Source organism: Python bivittatus, unplaced genomic scaffold, assembly GCF_059951505.1.
Source record: "Python bivittatus isolate LINGU-HERP-01145 unplaced genomic scaffold, Pbiv_v1 ctg000430_np1212, whole genome shotgun sequence".
NCBI lineage: Eukaryota > Metazoa > Chordata > Lepidosauria > Squamata > Pythonidae > Python > Python bivittatus.
This window is the reverse complement of record NW_028277071.1, coordinates 1,943,615-1,964,722: the sequence shown is the minus strand read 5'-3', so window position 1 is coordinate 1,964,722 and position 21,108 is coordinate 1,943,615. Positions and strand designations below refer to the sequence as shown.

The 21,108-nt window shown below is 38.3% G+C and overlaps 1 protein-coding gene and 1 pseudogene across 1 annotated transcript; both read left to right on the top strand.

Annotated features, from left to right (window-relative positions):
• The first annotated feature begins 1,324 nt into the window (after positions 1–1,324).
• LOC103066242 (vomeronasal type-2 receptor 26-like) lies at positions 1,325–3,792 on the top strand (annotated as a pseudogene).
• Positions 3,793–10,539: 6,747 nt separating this feature from the next.
• LOC148215240 (vomeronasal type-2 receptor 26-like) lies at positions 10,540–21,008 on the top strand. The gene is made up of 4 exons (XM_088143925.1): positions 10,540–11,294; positions 13,244–13,499; positions 16,405–16,531; positions 20,092–21,008. The coding sequence occupies exons 1-4, from the start codon at positions 10,546–10,548 to the stop codon at positions 21,006–21,008; spliced, it is 2,049 nt and encodes a 682-aa protein (XP_088000051.1). The 5' UTR covers positions 10,540–10,545.
• The last annotated feature ends 100 nt before the right edge of the window (positions 21,009–21,108 follow it).

Sequence of the window (21,108 nt, the reverse complement as noted above, 5' to 3'; positions counted from 1 at the left end):
CAAAGTGATGTGATGGGAATGCCATTGAAGACTTTTAAATATTGGATAGGACACATTCAGTATAACCTGACATATCTGGAACTACCACATATTTTTAAAAGAAGCCAGAGAAATGCTTAGGGACATCAATTCCCTATTCCCTATATTTTTATTTACTTAAGTTAATAGCTACTTTTTCTTTTCTTCTCCTTCTTTCCATTTATATCCCCCCCCTTTTTTTTTTTCACTTGTATAATCAGGGAAATCACAACATGGTCTGATGTCATTGTATCAATAAAGTGAAAAAGCCTTTCTCCCCATCCTTAGGTGTGAATATGCATAGTGTATGAAAAGTATTAAAGATACATTGCAATAAGAAGGAATATATTAAATGGTTTCTTTCTTACTCCCATTTAGATGTATCACTTTCTTAGACATGTTTCATTTAATGACAGCAGTGGCAAAACTATTTCTTTTGACCAAAATGGTGAATTAGTAGGAGGATTTGATATTATCAACTGGGTCACTTTCTCAAATCAGTCTTTTCTTAGAGTCAAAATTGGAAGGATAGAGCCAGAGGCACCCTTAGAGCAACTGTTGACTATTTCTGAAAAAAACATCGTCTGGCCAACCCAGTTTGGACAGGTAGAATCCATGTCATTTTAAGAACTTTTTAATTTTCTTATCTAAAGTTCAAAGAGCTTCAATGTTCAGCTTACAAAACCGAATACTTTTGATAAACAAAACTCTCATTGTTTCTACATCTGTCAATTAGAATTCTGTTTCCCAAATATTCTCCTGATTTTTTCGTTTCTTACAACTTTAGCTCTTAGCTTATTGCTGTCTCTCATTCAGTAGTATAAATTAGCAATTTCCCTGAAAAGAATTTGGGGTATGTTTCTCTGTAATACCAGTATATGATGTGGAAGATTCATCCTACATTCTCTGAAACCTGTTTCAATGTGACTGAGGATTCTAGAAGATAAAGTCGATTAATGGGAGATTTCCTCTGTCTAAGGTCTCCTTGTATCTTTCTAGAATCCTTAGTCTCAGTGAAATAGGAGGGAAAGGGGGGCTTCTTCCAATTTCCAACTCATTGCAAAAATGTAAGTTATATACACAGACGACAATGAGAGGTGGTCGGTCTGCCTTACTTTAGTCTGCTCCCTTAAACCAAAAGCAGAAATCTTTCTCAACTGTTCTGACTGAGCCTTTCTCTTATTTTCTGCATATTTAATCCAATGCTTCTTCTGTTCATGGACAGACACAGCCTATTTCATTGTGTAATGAGAAATGCCATTCAGGTTATAGAAAGAGCAAGAAAGAAGGCGAACCCTTTTGCTGCTATGATTGTACTCCATGTCCAGAAGGGAAGATCTCAAACCAGACAGGTAAAAAGCCTTATCAGAATATGGGGTATATTTCAACATTTTGATGCCAGGCTCTATCTTTAGTATCGTATGTAAAGTCCCCCTTCCATTTACTTAAACTCTCAGACCATAGAAATATGTATCCCTTTCTACAACTATCAGATTTTGTATAGCTCCTAAAACTAATGCAGTATTTATAGTTATCCAAAGTGCAATCTCCAGGAGGGGGGTTTCAAAGATCTGTGGCTATGTATGTCTGATGAGTCCAAAAAGACAAAACAAGTCACATACTGCTTCCTGATAACATCAGCTTGTAAATAAATATTCACTTTTCTTATAAACCGTCCCAGAAATTAGCATTAGCACTGGAAATGAAAGTTTTAATGTACAAAATCCCACTTTGTAGTCTCTTACTAAAAAAATAGAAAAGTACAAAACATGTTTCTTCATTATTCTACTCAATACTAGATGTGTACTCTTGCTCCTATGACTGTGTGTGTGTGTGTCCATGGGAGTATACATATATGTGTGTCTTTTGAGTCACACTTGGCATCTCCATGGACAAGACTTGCAGTTTTCTTGGCAACATTTTGAGAAGTTGTTTGCCATTCCCTTCTTCCCAGGGCTGTGTGAGAGCAACTGGGTCAAATTCCATCTAACTGGTGTTTGTTCTGTAATCAGCTGTAAGAATAACCTTGGGAGACAGGAGGAAGAGCTGCAGTCTAGACAGTGGTCTGATAAGAGAAATCTGAGTCCAAATGAGAGATGGGGGTGGAGAACGCATCTCCAAAGGGACTCTCCCTACTTCTCTGGAAAGAAAAGGCACGGGAGGGGGAAGTGCTTTCAGACTTGCAAGATTCTGTTACTACTACTTTACAATAAAGGTAGTATTAGTACTCACAGTTTGTGTTTCCTATCTGGACTACCTCAAAAGGCTGACATGTTCTAAGTTAACTCCTTAACCACTGGACCAAATTGTCTTAATAATAATAATAATCCCAGACTCAGGTAATACTTTGACTTTATTTGTAGGAAAATCCAGTTGTTCAAGAAGGGAGCACTACATTTTATCTTATTATTATAGATTTTTATCTCATTATCTCAGGACAAAAATGAGAGGCAATGTAGTGAATTAGCCTCCATTGATCTCCCATAGAGAACAGTACTTCTACTACCAATATACTATACATATACATATACTATTTTTGCCAAATGTCCTATAATCCTTATCAGACTGAGTTTTCATTGCAGATAGTAAGTTACCTATTACATTTCACCAATTGGTTTGTGATTAAAAAAACAAACCTCACCTGGATGTAACTGAATGCACTTTTCTCATTAGAAAAAAAAGTTTGCATTGATTCTTCCCTACATGTGTTTGTTTTACAAACATATCTGATAAATATAGTACTGTATGAAAACATAGAGAAGAGAAAAACAAATCAAAATGCAGTTAACAAATCTATTTTATATTCTTAATGGAGGGAATATACAGAAATGCCAAAATTATCTTGATTTAACATAGACTTTTGCTTTTTCAGACATGGATGAATGCTTTCAGTGCCCAGATGATCATTGTCCAAATAAAGACCAGGATTCATGTATTCCCAAACATATCAGTTACCTCTCTTATGAAGAAAATTTGGGAACCAGCTTGGCCACAGTGGCTCTTGGGCTTTCCTTCACCACAATTTCTATGCTAGGAATCTTCCTGAAGTACCATAACACTCCCATTGTCAAGGCCAACAACCGCAGCCTCTCCTACATCCTCCTCATCTCCCTCCTTCTCTCCTTCCTTTGTTCATTGCTTTTCATTGGTCGACCCGTGAAGGTCACGTGTCTCCTTCGATAAACTGCTTTTGGCATCATCTTCTCAGTGGCAGTTTCTTGTATGTTGGCCAAAACTATCACTGTGGTTCTTGCGTTCATGGCCACCAAACCAGGATCAAGAATGAGAAAATGGGTTGGAAATCAACTAGCCCTTTCTGTTGTTTTCTTCTGTTCTCTTGTACAAACTATTCTTTGTGTAGTCTGGCTTTCTACCTCTCCCCCCTTCCCAAACAGTGACATGAACTCTCTTAGCAGTGAAATCATTCTGGAATGTAATGAAGGATCTGTTGCAATGTTTTATTGCATCTTGAGCTTCATGGGCTTTTTGGCTATTGTCAATTTTGTTGTGGCTTTCCTAGCCAGAAAGTTACCAGATGCTTTCCAGGAAACCAAATCCATCACCTTCAGCATGCTGGTCTTTTGCAGTGTCTGGTTGTCCTTCATACCTGCCTACCTGAGCAGCAAAGGAAAATACCTGGTGGCTATGGAGATCTTTGCCATCTTGGCCTCCAGTGGGGGACTACTGCTTTGTGTCTTTTTCCCCAAATGCTATATCATTCTGTTGAGGCCTGACTTTAACAAAAAAGAGCACCTGATAAAAAGAATAAATTAAATTGTATTCTTCATGGCTTCTTTTTTTAATAAAGTATGCTACTCTTTTTCCTAAGGTCTTCAATACAAATTTAAGTTGTACTTTTATATGCAGATATTCAATGTGTATACATCTTTCAAATGTACAAAAGATACCTATTAGTAATAAAGAGACTCCTGGGCTCCCAAAGCAGATTTTAGAAAGTCCTTGGGAGATATATTAATAGTGTATCCATGCTTCTATAAAATAGAAAAGTCAGCAGCCTTCCTGATTTGGTAAGGCAGAGAAAGAGAGAGAATTGCTCATGTTTGGATATAAGCCAGCTGGACTGACCATTAGGATTTCTTATATAAGAATGTTAAAAAAAATTAAGCAACAAAGTTGGTGTGCAAAGTTATTCTGTTTTTTTAACACACACACAGATTTGGGTTTTTTTTTTCTGACTTCTAAGAAGAAAATTCTTAAATTTCTCTGTTTTTGTTTTGCTTTGTTACTACATGTAGTTACTACTACAGCTACATCATGGCTTTCTTTGCTCAGAAGCTGCCAGACACTTTTAATGAAGCCAAATGTGTTGCTTACAGCATGCAAAAACCGTGTTTTGCAGTTTATGGGTAACTTTTGTTCCAACTTATCTGAGCACCAAAGGAAAATACATGGTAGCTGTGGAGATCCTCTCCATTTTGGCTTCCAGCATTGGAATATTGGGATCTACCTTTTTCCCTAAATGCTATATAATTGTCTTGAGACCAGAACTGAACACAAAGGAGCAGCTAAAAATGAGAAACTAGCAATAGCTGTAATCCCATAATGTAGAAGAAGTTAGCTCTGGCCTTGAGAAGAATGTGGGAGAGGTAAAATGTTGCTTAGTCATGGGAAAGTAGAAAGTGCAAGAAAGAGACCTCAACCTTGCTATCCTTAAAAAGAGGACAGTGAATGTTTTGGACTGGCTTTCAAGTGTCTGTTAATATACCCTATAACAATAAAGTAGTATTCCTGGAATCCTTGCAGGGTCAGTTTCTTGGCCTGACCTACTTCAAAAGGTTGACACACCATTATGAAGTAAATATAACTGATTATAGTATTTCTCTTTAAGAACTTCAACCCAATGCATCTTGTCTTCTGAACAATAATGTAAAGATAAGATACTGTATATATCTCACTGTATAAACTGTATGTTTAGATACACTTTTATCCTCCATTTCACACTGTATATTCTCTAATTAAAAGAGTTCAATTATGACTTCTGTTTATTATGACTGGTACAGTGGAAGCCACACTGCTAGCCATTATGTAAAGTTAAAGCTCACAATGTGTAGAAACCCAAATACATTTTGTTGCAATTCACACAGTGAAAATATAATGTATAATGTGTGTGTAAGGGAAAAGAGCAAAGTCTAGGGAAATGACAAAAAAAAATTGGTTTGCTGGCTAAAGCAGTGTTTCTGAATCTCAGCAACTTTAAGCTGTGTGGTTTTCAACTCCCAGAATTCCCCAGCCAGCAGGCTACCCCATTTCAACCTGCCAGAATTCTTGGCCAACCTGCTACACAAAATGGGGTGGGGGGTATCAAAAATAGGAAACAAAAATCATTTATCAAGGTTAATATAGCTGATTTATTTATATCTAAAATGGAAACTATTTGCAACTAGGGACCCCATGTCCCCTCTCCCATCCAAGTATTTTTAAAAATATATATAACTTTATGGTTCTTTTGGGTCATGCTAAAAACTGTGTTAAGTACTGAAGAATGTAATACAAGATATTTAATGGATGAAGTTAAAGGACCATGAACTCCATCATGTTATTCCCTCAACTGATCAAAGGGATGCCTACAGAAGGGTTAAAGATGGATATGACCATGTCCTTAATGGTCAGCCTCAACAATCATCCTGTCTCTAGTCCTGGAAGTATGATATCAACCTTCTGCCTAGCAGCCATTGATAAATTTATCCTCACTTTTCCAGACAGCTCTGCATGGCTTTCTAAGGTACTGGTCATCACAAGATCACATGGAAGCAGATTCTGTAGCTGAATATGTTAATTATTTAGCAGTACTCTATTCCTTAGGCAGAATTCTCTCAAACAGACCATCTTACTTAAGCTTGTTTCAATGTTGGTGCCAAAGAGCTTCACTGGCCCAGTAAAACATATATTTACTGTGAAACTATGTGTCTTCTTCTCTTAGCATATTGGAATGTAATTACTTTTTTCCTAGCTATATCGTACAGTTACTCCTTGTCATTCCCCCCCCCCCCCAGCCATCATATTAAATCCAGGTGCCATTTCCATGTCTAAGATACCATAACAAGACCTGATAAACATGTTTTCTTCATTGTCTCTGCTGCACCTGGTGCCATGGAGGTTACAGTACTCAAGAGTTACAGTACTCTTGAGATGGTAATTCCTGTCATTATCACAAAGTGCTATGATTTAACTCCCATCCTGGGAAGACTGACTAAGCTTTTGAGACTGGAGGTACTTGCAATGGCCACCCCATCTCATTCTGTGTCTTTTATGATTCTTTGTAGACATCGTTCAGAAGCCTTGAAAGCACTAAGTGTTGCACTTCATATGATCCTGGACGTTAGACCGAGGTAAAGGATTAGGTGTTCAGAGAAGCAACTTCTTCATCCCTGCAGATGTCAGAGCTATTCCTTTTGCTGCTACTCTTAGTGTTTCCACAAATTGAGGGGAAAGCTCTTCCTAATTCGTGTAGTGTGAATTATCCCCTTCACATTCAACATGAGTATTATCAGCCCGGGGACTTCATCATTGGTGGAATCTTTTCTCAGCTCTTCATGCCTGCCTTCAATCCATTATCCTTCACTGAGAATCCTCAGACAATGATTGAAGATATGTATACGTAAGGAAATTCTTTTTTTTTGGTCCTCTCTGACAAAAAGGTCCAGAATTTGAATAATCACCCTAAATAGATACCAGAAGCAAAGGAGTGTGTAGTTGTGCTTTTTAATGAAAGGCAGGGCTCATCTTTTTCATATAAACAAAGCAATCAAATAATATAATCCTGGACCTAAATGAAGTTTAAAAAATTGACTTTTTCCCCAATGTTGACCATGCATGGAAGGAAGGAAGGAAGGAAGGAAGGAAGGAAGGAAGGAAGGAAGGAAGGAAGGAAGGAAGGAAGGAAGGAAGGAAGGAAGGAAGGAAGGAAATATTTGATTAGTATTATCAAAATTGTGGATGGAAAAAACACGCATTTTATTTGATCTTGTAGATGGACATCCAATCCTGCAACACTCTTGTGTTGTCCATACGTGTCTAAAATTAGAACCCCTTGACAAGAGTTAGAATCTAGTCCAACTGAAATAATATAGGAAACAATTTTGTTTAAAAATGAGTGTGAATGCTTCAGAAAAGCTCTTAGTCTGGAATTTGGCATTGTCTGATTGTTCGTTGCTCCTAACTATGAGGAAGTTTATTTTATAATAGAGCTATTACTCCTTAAGCTACTATAGAATTCTTCACTACAAGGCAATTTCCAACAAGTTGATATAGATAATGCTGTGACAATTTGATTATATTTGAAAGATTAATATTGTGGTTCTTTACAGTTTATAAAGGAACAAGTCCCACTGACCTCATGGAATATGTTCATTCTTCCATTATAAGTATAAGAAATTTGTAGAGAAAAATGTGGTTCAGTTTTCTGTTGATGGACTGCTTGCTGCTTCCATTTCATTGAGGTCACATATTTCTTTTTCTTTGCCTCACTATTACCAAGAAATATGCTTGTAAAAAAACAACAAAAATATTTGCCACAAATCATCAAAAAGAAGCTATCTTAGCATAATTATAGAAATATGTGTACACACAGAACAAGATTCTGTCTGCCATCTAAAATGGAGGCCTTCCTTCCTTCCTTCCTCAGAACTCTGACCATACAACTCTAAAGATATTTTCAAAAGTACAAAAGTATTTAAAGTACAACCACCTGCAGTTGCATCCACTTTGTTATATGTTAAGTCCCATTGTGAGTGTTAAACAGGAGGATAATTCCAGAAAGCATACAAGATTTTGTGTACATAAATATAATGTTATTCTTGTTCTAGCACAGTGCCAAAGAATTACCAACATGTCTTGTCAATGGTTTTTGCTGTGAATGAGATCAATGAGAACCTAAAGCTTTTACCCAACATTTCCTTGGGGTTCCAGATCTACGAAAGTTACTTCAGTGCACGCATGGCTTATCAAAATACTCTGAACCTTGTATCTCGTCATAACAAGACTGTCCCCAACTACAAGTGTGATGTTGAAAAGAATCTGATAGCAGTCATTGGGGGCCTTGATTTTGAAATCACTCTACATATGGCCTCCATCTTAACCCTCTACAAGATTCCCCAGGTAAGATGGGTAGAGATAATGAAGATTTCTAACAGTAAAAAGAAAATAACCAGTGTGAAAATAAAGCATCCACTTGAAAGAAACCAGACAGTAATATGTGGAAAAAAAGATTATTATGGAAATTCAGTGTTATTTGTTTATTCACTTGACAGGGAGATTCAAGACTGATTGAAAAAGGGAAAAGGGCTGGGTATTTAGCTGAAGAATCAGCCCTTTTAAACTGATGCCCTGGTGCAGGGAAGATGTTGACCCACTTTGCTTCAAATAATTGCCTTGATCTGGATTATTGGAACAATCCAATTTGAAGTGGCATGTCAACTAAAAAATAGAGTCACTTGCTCGTTGCAGCACTCAGCCAACCTTGTTAGCTCTCAAAAGCTAAACAGAGTTGGACCTTGTCTGTACTTGGGTGGGAAACTGTCAAGGTATACGAGGGCTGTAGGCTACATTGGGAAATTATATCTATCCATATCTATCTATCTATCTATCTATCTATCTATCTATCTATCTATCTATCTATCTATCATGTATCTATCTATCATCTCCTGCAAAAAGACAATGGCAAAACTTACTTCCTTCCTCATTCCATTCCATTCCATTCCATTCCATTCCATTCCATTCCATTCCATTCCATTTTTATTAGTTTGAGAAAGTGATGACAGCATTGTTAGTGATGATCAAAGCACAATCATCATTTGAATGGAGTAAACTTTAGGCAAGGATACTAAATCTTAATATAATGTCTTTCTAAGCACATTTGGTAGAGGTGGGAAAAACAATGCCTAACCTTAGTATATATTATAGAATATGTAATGGTCTCCCCTATGGTTCCATGTACTATATCACAGTATAGACTTCTTTCTTTGCCTTTACAAAAATTGTTCATATATAGAGGTGTGCAGTATTTGGATTTGAAGGAAGCAAGGATGCTTCAGATCCAGCATGACCATCCTTCCTGAATGGTCGGTTGCTCCTTAAGGGAACCTAAAGGAACATCGTGGACTTGGACAGTAGCTGCATGGGCTCAAGTAAATACGTTTGAGTTAAGAAGGGGTTAAGAGGCTGGCTGCCAGATCCAAAACACCCATGCCCACCTCCGACCTGAATACAACACCCTCCTATTCATATGTCTTATTAAGTTATGAAATTCACTATCCTGAGATGTAAGATTAGTCACCATCATTAAGGAATTAGGCAAACTCATGGAGAATATCTGCTACTAAGTACTTCTAGTCCTGGTGGCTACAGAGATAACGTATCTGAATGTCACTATCCATGGCACACGAACTAGAGCTCCTGTGGTAATGCACCTGAATGTCTTTCTGGATGCAACAAAATGGGGAACTACATGAGCCAAAGGTGCCCCCTAGAATGGGTGGGAACAAAAACTGGGTCCCATTTTGCAGTTTTCAGAACTTGGGTTGAATTTAAATGTTAAAATGGGTGCATTAAAATTTGCAGATGCTTAAAGATGCAGCCTTGGCATCACCTCATACCATGCAAAGGCTGGATGGTTCTCAGATCCACTAAAATTATTCAGCTATTTCATGGGCCTGAATCTGATCCAGCATTGATCTTCCCTTAATAGCATGATGTAGAATACCCCAGAAGGGAGACTAGGGCAGTTCAGGATTCTGGAGATTAAAATGACTTTAAAAAGAAAAGGAAAGAAGCTCTGGTGAAATCTAGAAGAAAAATGTCTGACATGCCCCAAAGTGAAGCAATTTCCACCATTTTCACTCTATTTTGAAGCCAGATTTCAAAGCTTTTTAGGTACAAGAAGGTCTCTTGGCCCAATACTCAATTATAAAAATTCTCTTTTTATAAATTTTAATTATGTATTTATTTGTTTTAATTTGTTGTAAACCGCCCAGAGTCCCCCATTGGGGGGAGATGGGCGGGGACAAGTCTGATAAATAAATAAATAAATAAATAAATAAATAAATAAATAAATAAATAAATAAAATGGGAGTAAAAGATTCTCTCTAGATTAAAATGAGATGACATTTTGTTTATCTGCATTGTTTGTTGAATATACTGTATGTTGCACCTTTTATAGTGCTTCCCATTTTTATCCCTCCCACCTCAAATAACAGCTCTGTGAGGTAGATTGGCTGAGAGAACAATTGTCCCAAAGTTTCCAATCAACATATGTGGCTGAGGGGAAATTAAAACCTAGATCTCCTCAGTGCCAGTCTGACACCTCAACCACTACGTCAAATTGCCTTCCCTGAATTTCTTCAAGAATATCTGAAACTATTGAAGGAAAGATGAAATCCTGCAGGTGTCAGACAAATGCATGAAATTCACTAACACATTGATGAACACCTCTCTGATCTTCTCTAGATCACCTATGGCTTATTTTCCCCAGCAATGAGAGAAAAAAATCAGCTTGCTTTCTTATACCAGATGGTTCCTAGTGAAACCTATCAGTTGAATGGACTTGTCCAGCTTCTGTTATATTTTCAGTGGAAGTGGGTTGGGATTATTGCCTTAGGAGATGAGAAAGGGGAAATGTTTGTGCAGACCTTAACGCATCTGCTTTCCCTGAGCGAGATCTGTATAGCCTTTACAGAGAGAACGCCTAGTCATGAGTATTTTTTCCAGCTGGATGAACTGATAGACCAATTAAAGAATACAGTTGTATCTCTACATGAGACAAATGCCAGTGTCATTGTTGCAAAGGCAGATACGCACACCATGCTGGATATTCATTGGTTGGAGTTTGTGGTTAACAGTTTCGAATTACAGCCTATTCACAAAGTGTGGGTTGTGACCGCTCCTTGGGATTTCTCATCCGAAACATTTCACAGACAGCTGAATATACAAATCTTCCACGGTGCCTTATCATTCGCAATTCATTCCAAGGAGGTGCAGGATTTCCAGAATTTCCTTCAAAATTTGAATCCGCGTTCTGAAGCCGACAGCTTTATCAAACTTTTCTGGGAACAAGCATTTGACTGTTTATTTGAAGATGCAGATGCAGGGGACAATCAGATGACATGTTGCACTGGGGACGAGAAGCTGGAGAATCTTCCTGGACCTCTTTTTGAGATGCAGATGACGGGTCAAAGCTACAGCATCTACAATGCGGTCTATGCTGTGGCTCACGCTTTCCATGCTATGTATTCCTCCAGAGCCAAGCACAGATTGGGGCTGTTTGAACACTCTGTTGGGTCTTCAAAACTGCGATATTTTCAGGTAATGTCCTTCACATTAAGCAAGCCTACCTTTTTTATGAGTAGATAGCTATCTAGGACTGCAGGATGCCGAAAATGTGCTATTCCTACCAAAATAACAGGGACTATGGCTCATTCATCAAACTATGAAGAATTGGGTTTATGAAGAATCACACATAACTGTGTGATTATGCAAAAAATAGTTGCATGTGGAGTCCTTGGAGTTCACTGAGCTTGGTTGTTTCCTTGCAAATGTTTTGTTGCCCAGCCAGGTCACATCTTCAGTGCTACAATGGAGTGGGGTTTGCTCTCTGTTTATACACTGTACCCTGCCCTGCCAGTGTCAGTGGGGGTGTGGGTTTGGTTTTGTTTTTTCCCTCTGGCAGTTCCTTGATTAGGGTATTGTTTACTGCTTGATTGTACTATATGTCTTGTGATAATCTTGGTGTTACTTTCTGCTTATCTGGGTGATGATACCAAGCTTACATACAGTGTAAGGACTGTACCAACCATTATGTAGAACAGACAGGCAGAAGCCTTGCAGAGCACATTCATGAACACCAACTAGCAATCAGCAGACACGATGAAAACTCCTTAACCTCACAACACATGGACAGACTTAGCCATAGTTTCAACTGGGAAACTGTCAGCATCTTAGACCAAGATAAATCCAAATATGCAAGGGAATTCTTGGAAGCCTGGTATTCAGACAAGGCAGCCATCAACAGGCGCATAGAGATAAACAACATCTACACAGAGACGTGTAGATCTATTCAAAAGAGACAATAGAAAGGAAGACAAAAGACCAGAACATCTCACCAGCAATCATCACCCAGATAAGCAGAGATTAACACCAAGATTATCACCAGACATACAATCAAGCAGTAAACAATGCCTTAATCAAGGAACTACCAGAGGGAAAAAATAAAACAAAACCCACACCCACACCAACACTAGCCACAGTATATAAACAGAGAGCAAACTCCACTCCATTCTAGCACTGAAGATGTTACCTAGCTGGGTAACAAAACGTTTGCAAGAAAACAACAAAGCTCAGAGAACCCCAAGGACTCCACAGTTCAACCCTGAGCTACACATATTCTCTTCTATTGGTAGTTGCATGTACAGCTGTTCATTTGAGTGTGGACACAGTACCAAAGCTGAACGGGACTGAAAAACAGTGATTTTTTTCCTTGTCTCTCTGCAACATCTTGTCTTTCATAGCTAGTTTCCTTCATGAGCTTGTAGTGGAATAAAAAGCAACAAGTAGATCTACAATAATTCATTTGCATTTCTAGCATAGGCATCTACAATAAGCTGCAGTGCCATCAAAATGACAACATATGGATCAGGACATCATCACACAAATCATGCAGTTCTTTACTTGTGTCATGACTTGTGATGCAAATGTGTGAAAAAGATGGTGGGGAATAGACAGTTCGGCACAGGTGGGCCAGCAAGCCATTACAAGGGAACAGAGATGAGTAATTTAAGGATTCTTCCCCTTTTCAGAGACCTTGAGATCTTGAAGAGAAGCTCCAGTCCCTCAAAGAGCCTGGTTTTACTCCTCAGTAATGCCTGGTTGGCACAAAATAAAACAGAGATAATCCACTCTTTGATCATGGATGGGAAAGCAACTTGTATAATAAAATTTGGAACATAGGCTGGGCATAATATCTTTGCCAGCTTTTTAAAAGTCTCTTAAAAACAAATTTTTGTACTAGCTTTTTAACTGCTGATGTTGTTAATTTTAATTATTACTGCTTCTTGTTTCCTTTGTTTCTCTAAATTGTAAATTTAACTGTTTTAGTGCCTTGATTTTCAATTGGCATATTTATTACAAACTGAAAATTCTGTAGTGCTGAGACATTTTGAGAGCGGGTGGTAGATATAGTTCGGAAACAAACAGGCAAATGCAATTCAGTGAGACCTACTCTTGGTTTTCTTCCGCTAAAGCTCCACCCTTTTCTGAAGGAGATCTCATTTAACAACAGTGCAGGAGACACCTTGTTCTTTAATGAGAATGGTGAATTAGAAGGTGGATTTGACATTATCAACTGGATAACTTTTCAAAATCAATCTTTCTTAAAAGTGAAAGTCGGGAAAATGGATCCTCAAGCTCCATGGGAGAAACAGTTGTCTATTAATGAGAAGATTGTTACCTGGCACTATACATCTGGGGAGGTAGGACCAAACTGCAAGATCTAAAGCTTATATCTTAACTAAACCTGATATGTGATTGGGTCCCACTCACCCTCATTAAGGTTAATGAGGAAGATGGGACTGTAATCCATTAATCAGAGATGGGAACTGTAAGGAACTTATTTCCCAGTTCATAATTCCTTGCAGCTCTCCTCTGATTGGTTAGGTCAAATAATAAAATACCATTACAGAACTAAAGGCTGGACACAAGAGATAGTGCGGTGACTGAAGATCCAAGGATGAGCACCAGAGAAGTAGCTTGGTAGAAGGCATCTTAGATAAATGTAAATATGGAGCAAATACGTAGGTTGTCTCATGAGACCATTTGCTATAAGGTGGGCCATAGCACTATGTTTGAACAAAATGTTTGTGAATAAATCAAGTGACAGTGTAAAATATGGTATTGGATGAAGAGGTTGAACTAGAATTTGAGAGAGCCAGGTTCAAATCCACCCTCAGCCATGGGTGACTTGGAGCCAGACACTACCTCTCACCTCAACCTACCTCACGAGGTTGTTGCTGGAGGAAAAATATGGATTGTTATGTATGCCACTTTAAAGGCAAAATATAAATGTAAGAATTTTTTTTCAAAAAGTTTCAAAGCTTCTAGTCCTAAGGGTTATAGAGAGATGTCCAAAAGATATTAGTTATATATTCAGAGGAATAGCTGTAGAAAACAGAGAGAGAATGAATGGGGTCTAATGCTTTGTATTATTCACCATCACTGTCCATTCACTTGCATAAGGACCATGGAGTAGATAGGATATGGACATTTATTTGATGATTTTTCTCAGAGTTGGTTGATTGGTTTGTTTTACTAGGCTTATAAACTGCTTCAGTCATGTCTGATTCTGATAGGTTTACAATCTCCAAAACTGTAATAAGATCAAAATCTAAAACATAAAAATATAACAGTAATTTTTTCCAGCACTGAGGAACAATTAAAATTCATATATACAATCCCCTTCCTAAGGGAAGATAGCAACAAGAGACAAGGTTGTAAAATTCCTATATGAATTGAATTGTACAGCTGAAAAATGTTGAGTTTTGGATTTTTTTTTCAACACTGCGTTGAGCCTTTGTCTAGAGTTCATAAATCTTAATTATGAAGCCAACTGATTAGGACAAGCAATACCTTAGTAGTAGTAGCCAGTTGTGAGAACTAATTGAGAAGTTAGCAAGTTATGAAGGATCTGGGAACTAGACATACAGTAACAATACCTTAGATTGCATTTTGTCCATCTTGATTTGACGGGAACATAGAGAGTACAGTGACCATATTTTCTTGGAAAAAATAAAGGACAAGCCTGAAAAAGGGGCAAATCTTAAAGAGGTTCATCAGGATTAAATATAGATAGCTCTCCAATTTTTTCTCTGCAACAATCTTGAGAAGTAACCGAAGATGAGAGAGAGAATGGTTCTCCAAACTTACCCAGTGAGCTTCTGTGTATAAAGTTAGACATGATTCTGGGTCTCCTCAGTCCAAGTCCAACACTTTCACCACTCTACAGTGTTGGCTTTCACACTTGGCACTTTAAACCTAGAGCAAAATACGCCCACTCCTTGTTTAGTGACCAAATTCCATTCCAACGACCAGATTATTAAGCAAAATGGTTGCTAAGTGAACACATGACTGAAAGAGAGAGAGACGTGAAGATCACTGGTTGCTACTATCTCATTCAGGTAAAGTTCTCTTGTACAGATATGCCAGTGTTATCTCACTCCAGCATACATTATGGTTGGGTGCACAAAATTTGGTCGCAAACGTGCTCATTGGTTGGAAAATGGATTTTTTATTATCATTGTATTCGTGAATGGTCGCTAACTGAAGTAGTCACTAAATGAGGAGTGAGTGTAAGGTCAAAGCTGTATGTAATTTTAAAACTTTCTCAACCAATATATAGGTAGCTTGGAAAGCCAAATGTTACTAAGTCCAGTGGTCTTCTGGTTTGAGAGGTTGGCCCATTTTAAAGAGTGGAAATGGTTTTTCTAAATTTCCAGATTTAGAAAAAATGGGGTTGAGGAAAGAGAGATTCTCTGAAAATTTCTCAAAGGCAAGACATCTCTTTTGCAAAGGCAGCATCAGTAGCATTGCTACGTGAAAAGTCCAGTGGAAGGAATATGAAGACACCTTCCTGGGTTATTTAACTGAAATGTGAAAAAGCAAGGAGGTTGCAGATTGTTGGAGACATAGGAGGGATGGGAAAAAGGAGTAAGGGACAAAAAGTGTATTATGATGTCATAATGTAACCCTCTTGACTTACGTATTTGTGTCAGATGTCAGGACATTGGTGTGTAGGGTGAGGTTTGTGTTGTGATGACCCTTCGCAAGTGTCATCATTTTTCCATCATCATGGCCTGCTGTAGATACCTAGAGTGAATGATATAATGAAAGATGAGGACTTCACAGTTTGTAATAAGAAAAGGTCAAGGATATCACATTTCATTCATGAGTATTTCTTTGCAATTCTCTTCTGCCTGAAGTGCATTCTAAAGCAAATTCCTTTTGTTAAGTGACAACTGGAATTTAAAAAAACAAGGAGGAGAATTGTTCTGCCTAGCGTATTCACGATTTCTCAAAGTAATGTGCAGCCATTTCTGAGAACTCTGGGAATTTACATTCATACCTATGGAGAGTGCCCAAGGCAAGGAAGGCTAGAATGGAGTATCTCTTCAGCCAGTGTTGCTTCTATCCATGGCATCTGATAGAATTCAAAGCAAATGCCTACAATCTGGGAGCTAAGCATCTCTTCCTCCATGGATTAGCTATATTCCAGACACAAAATCACCCTGAAGTCCATGATGCCATGATTTGAGTACAACACCCTGTTGAGACTCAACTAAACAACAAATGAGGATAAAATGGATTCTTCTTTTCCATGGGTAGGCCGTGCCCCTGTCCCTGTGTAATCCCCGCTGCCTTCCAGGTTATAGCAGACAAAGCAAAGAAGGGGAACCGTTTTGTTGCTATGCTTGTGCTGAATGTCCATCAGGGAAGATTTCCAACCAGACAGGTAGGGAACATCATACTATAAACTGTAAATAAAAGATGTATGTCATAAATTTGGTTTCATTGAACAGCAAGATGCGGAGAGGAAGATATGCCAAACACCTCTCCTGTTATGTTATATATCTGATATGAGCTTTAAGAATATATGGTGCAAAAATCCTTCATAAACAACCAAAGTTCATTCTGCTTCTGTACCTGAAAAATTATTGGCAGATTTGGGCCTGGATGTGACCTCTCCTCCCCATTGGCCCCCAGTTTCATGTTCAGAAATCAGAAATACTGTATATATATCTACAGGATAAATTAATTGACTGGCTTGAATCTGAAGACATTCTGATGGATGAACAAGCTGGATTTAGAGCAGGTTGATCAACATTAGACCATGCTATGGTGCTGCAACACCTAGTAGAAAAGTATACCCATAAATCTGGACAATCTCTTTATGTGGCATTTATTGACTTTAGGTCAGCTTTCAACACAGTATCTAGATCTAAACTGTGGTGTAAATTTAAATACACCACAAAAGATAGGTGTCTGCTTCTGCTGCTCATTAAAACTCATGAGAACGCAAGATTGAAGGTCAGGTGCAGTAACCAAGGACATGTCACCAAGGAAATACCAGTATGGAAGGGAGTTAAACAGGAATGTGTATTGGCTCCAGTTTTATTTAACTGTTATATAGACTCATTGGTTCTTCACTTAAATAACTCTACTTTTCATCATCCCAAATTAGCCCATAGACAACTTACTACTTACTATCAACTTACTACTGTATGCCAGTGATGCAGTAATTTTGTCACTGACATCCATTGGCCTTAAAAGAGCCTTGAGATCATTTACATATTATTGTACTGAGGAGGAATTAATAACAAATTATTCCAAGACTAAGATTCTCACTTTCTCCAAATGCCCAAAACAGAGAAGCTGAAACTTAGATGGGTAGTCCATTGAGCAGGTTTAGATTTTTAAATATTTAGGGATAGTTTTTCAAGCTTCAGGAAGCAGAAATGCCCACCTGGGTCATGTATCTCGTAATACACAGAGATCTGCTTCAGCTATTCAAACTTATTCTTTTGCCAGAGGAGCACAGTTTGTCCTTCTTGCAATTAAGTTGCTTGCAGCTAAAGCCCAAGCACAACTGCTAAATGGGACCATCAATTTGGACCATCTAACGGCATGATGACCTTAGAAAGAATTCCAACAAAATTTTTGAGAAGCATCTTTCAAGTTACCCTCTGCATCCAGATGCAGTACTTCGATGGGAAGCAGGAGTCAGTAAACTTGAATCCAGTCTCAAAAGCTGGCTTGAAACTCAGCATTAAAAAAACGAAGATCATGACATCTGGACCCATCAATTCCAGGCAAATAGAAGGGGTAGAAATGGAAGCAGTAACAGACTTCATTTTTTGGGGCTCCAAGATCGCTGCAGACCAAGACTGCAGCCATGAAATTAAAAGACGCTTGCTCCTTGGGAGGAAAGCTATGGCAAGCCTAGATAGCATATTAAAAAGCAGAGACATCACCTTGCCGAGAAAGATCCGCATAGTCAAAGCTAAGGTTTTCCCAGTAGTAATGTATGGCTGTGAGAGCTGGACCATAAAGAAGGCTGAGCGCCAAAAAATTGATGCCTTTGAACTGTGGTGCTGGAGAAGACTCTTAAGAGTCCCCTGGACTGCTAGGAGGTCAAACCAGTCAATCTTAAAGGAAATCAACCCTGACTGCTCATTGGAAGGATTGATAATGAAGCTCAAACTCAGATACTTTGGCCACCTCATGTGAAGAGAGGACTCTTTGGAAAAGACCCTGATGCTGGGAAAGATTGAAGGCAAAAGGAGAAGGGGACGGCAGAGGATGAGATGGTTAGATAGCATCACTGAAACAATGAGCATGAAACTGAGCAAACTCAGGGAGGCAGTGAAGGACAGGAAGGACAGGCGTGATATGAATGACTGAACAACAACAACTGGCTAAAACTACGCCACAATCCTGGTGAACGGATCCATCTAACATTGGCAGACAACTTCAGATCTTCTTGGCAAACAGCTACCCAGAAGAAACTGAGCCACTATGGCTTTTCCAGTGACGCCAACTTTACTTTAGGGCTAGATCAATATTAAGGCAAAGGATCTTAGACATAAATCAAAGGCCAAACAGAAATTCCTGCTTTCTCTCACAACATATTTGTAAATAACCACATTTTAGCTCCTATACCAGCTTCATATTTCTATCACATCACGGTTCCCAAATTCAGGAGAGCTTTATCTTTAGCTCGATTTAATGCTCTCCCCCACAGCTGTTTTGGAAGGGAAATATAGGAAAAGCCTTTATGAAACTTGACACTGCCCCTGTGACATGGGTGCTATAGAAACCACAGTCCATGTTCTTTTGTACTGCTGGTTCTACAGGGACATTCACCACCAGCTGACTACCCCTTTTTATCCAAATTTCTGGGGCACTCCAATAATTTTTGTTTGCATTATTTGTTAGATGATGTCAGCCTTACTAGATAGACCAGACATGAAACATGAAAATGATGTCACATGAGTCATATGGTAATAATGCAAATTTATTTATTTATGTACTTACCCAAACTATGCAACATACTTACCCAAATTATGTAACTCTGGCCAGTATACAAAAGACAAAAAAAATCAGAAATAATTGGAACAAAATAACATAACACATTAAAACATATGAATCAATAAAATGATAAACAGAAGTGAAAACTTCTACAACCCACCCAGTGGGGATTCCACTCAACCTGACCCCAAAATCTGGAGGAAGAACTACATCTTAAACTCCTTCCTAAAGGCCTGTAGGGTGGCAGCCAATTGTTCATCCGTACAGTGCAAATTTCATATTGACTGTTATTATGACATACTGATGTGATTATTGCAAATTGCATAATTTACCTCATTGGTATGTGACATCATCATGGCTTCTCCTGACACTGAATCATCATCTAAGCACAAGGGTAGGGTTCACATAATGCACCAGAATGCATTTTCATTTTGTGGTTGAGTGTGCCTTGTAATCACAGACAACAAGGTAATAGAACACTGGAAAGATGAAACAATTGGTGGCTGGAATGATAAATGTTTTCACATTTTATTAATGATAGTCCCTATCTCAACTGCTCTTGAATTCAGATTCTGGTTAGTAGAGTTCATCTTTCCTATGCCATGGAGATATTTAAACCCTAACACTAGACATAAAGTTCTGGGATTGTTTTTCAGTGAAAACTGGGTTAATGCATTGCTTTGTTTTGTTTTTTTAATGTATAAACTAATTATCTAGCTAATTAATCTCCCAGCTGCAACCAAATTATCCACTAGAAAACAGTTTGGGAATTTCAGAAAAAGTGCATCAGAAGGATTCCACTTGCAAGGATCCTAATTTTTGTCCTAAACTAAGAGAATATTTTGGAATTGCCCTAATTATTAATTACCATCTATTATACTATGAGAAAATCTAGATCATATCTATAAGGCTGTCAGCCCCATCTCATATACTTTATGCCTGAAGACTGAATTGGCCTTCTCTGTTTCTCTCCCTTTCTTCAAGATATGGATGACTGCTTCAAATGCCCAGAAGATCAATATCCTATCAAAGAAAAAGATCAATGCCTTTCTAAGGAACTAAATTACCTGAGCTATGTTGATCCTTTAGGCAAGGGTTTGTCTTTTATGGGTCTTGCCCTTTCTACAACTACAGTCTTGGTGCTTGGAATCTTTATTAAGCACTGGAACACTCCTATTGTCAAAGCTAACAACCGAACTCTCACTTATGTTCTCCTTATTTCACTCTTTCTCTGCTTCCTCTGCTCTCTATTATTCATTGGCCACCCCCAGTTACTGACTTGCCTTCTACGACAGACTGCTTTTGGTATCATCTTCTCAGTGGCCATTTCTTCTGTCCTAGCCAAAACAATTATAGTGGTTCTTGCTTTCATGGCTACTAAACCAGGAACTAGAATAAGGAAATGGGTGGGGAAAAGATTTGCATCTGCTATTGTTTTGTGTGGCTCACTTATTCAAACAAGTATTTGCATGATATGGCTGGGTACTGACCCTCCGTTTCTAGATTTAGATATGAAATCTCTGCCTGAAGAAATTGTAGTGGAATGCAATGAAGGATCAGGCAACATGTTCTACTACATTCTGGGCTACATGGGATTTCTGGCTCTCATCAGCTTCATGGTAGCTTTCTTTGCTCGGAAGCTACCAGACACATTTAATGAAGCCAGATTTATCACATTCAGCATGTTGGTCTTTTGCAGTGTCTGGGTGTCTTTTGTCCCAACTTATCTAAGTACCAAAGGAAAATACATGGTAGCTGTGGAGATCTTCTCCATCTTGGCTTCCAGCACTGGATTACTGGGTTGCATCTTTGCTCCAAAATGTTATATCATCATTCTGAGGCCTGATCTTAATAGCAAAGGACAACTAATAAGAAATAACAAGAAGGAAAATAGCTTTTGAAAGGTCTCTACTTGTATAAAATGGTGATGCAAGCTGCAATCTGAGAAATAAATACTTTGTACATGTTCTTATGCATTTGCCCATCTATTTCTCATTCTCT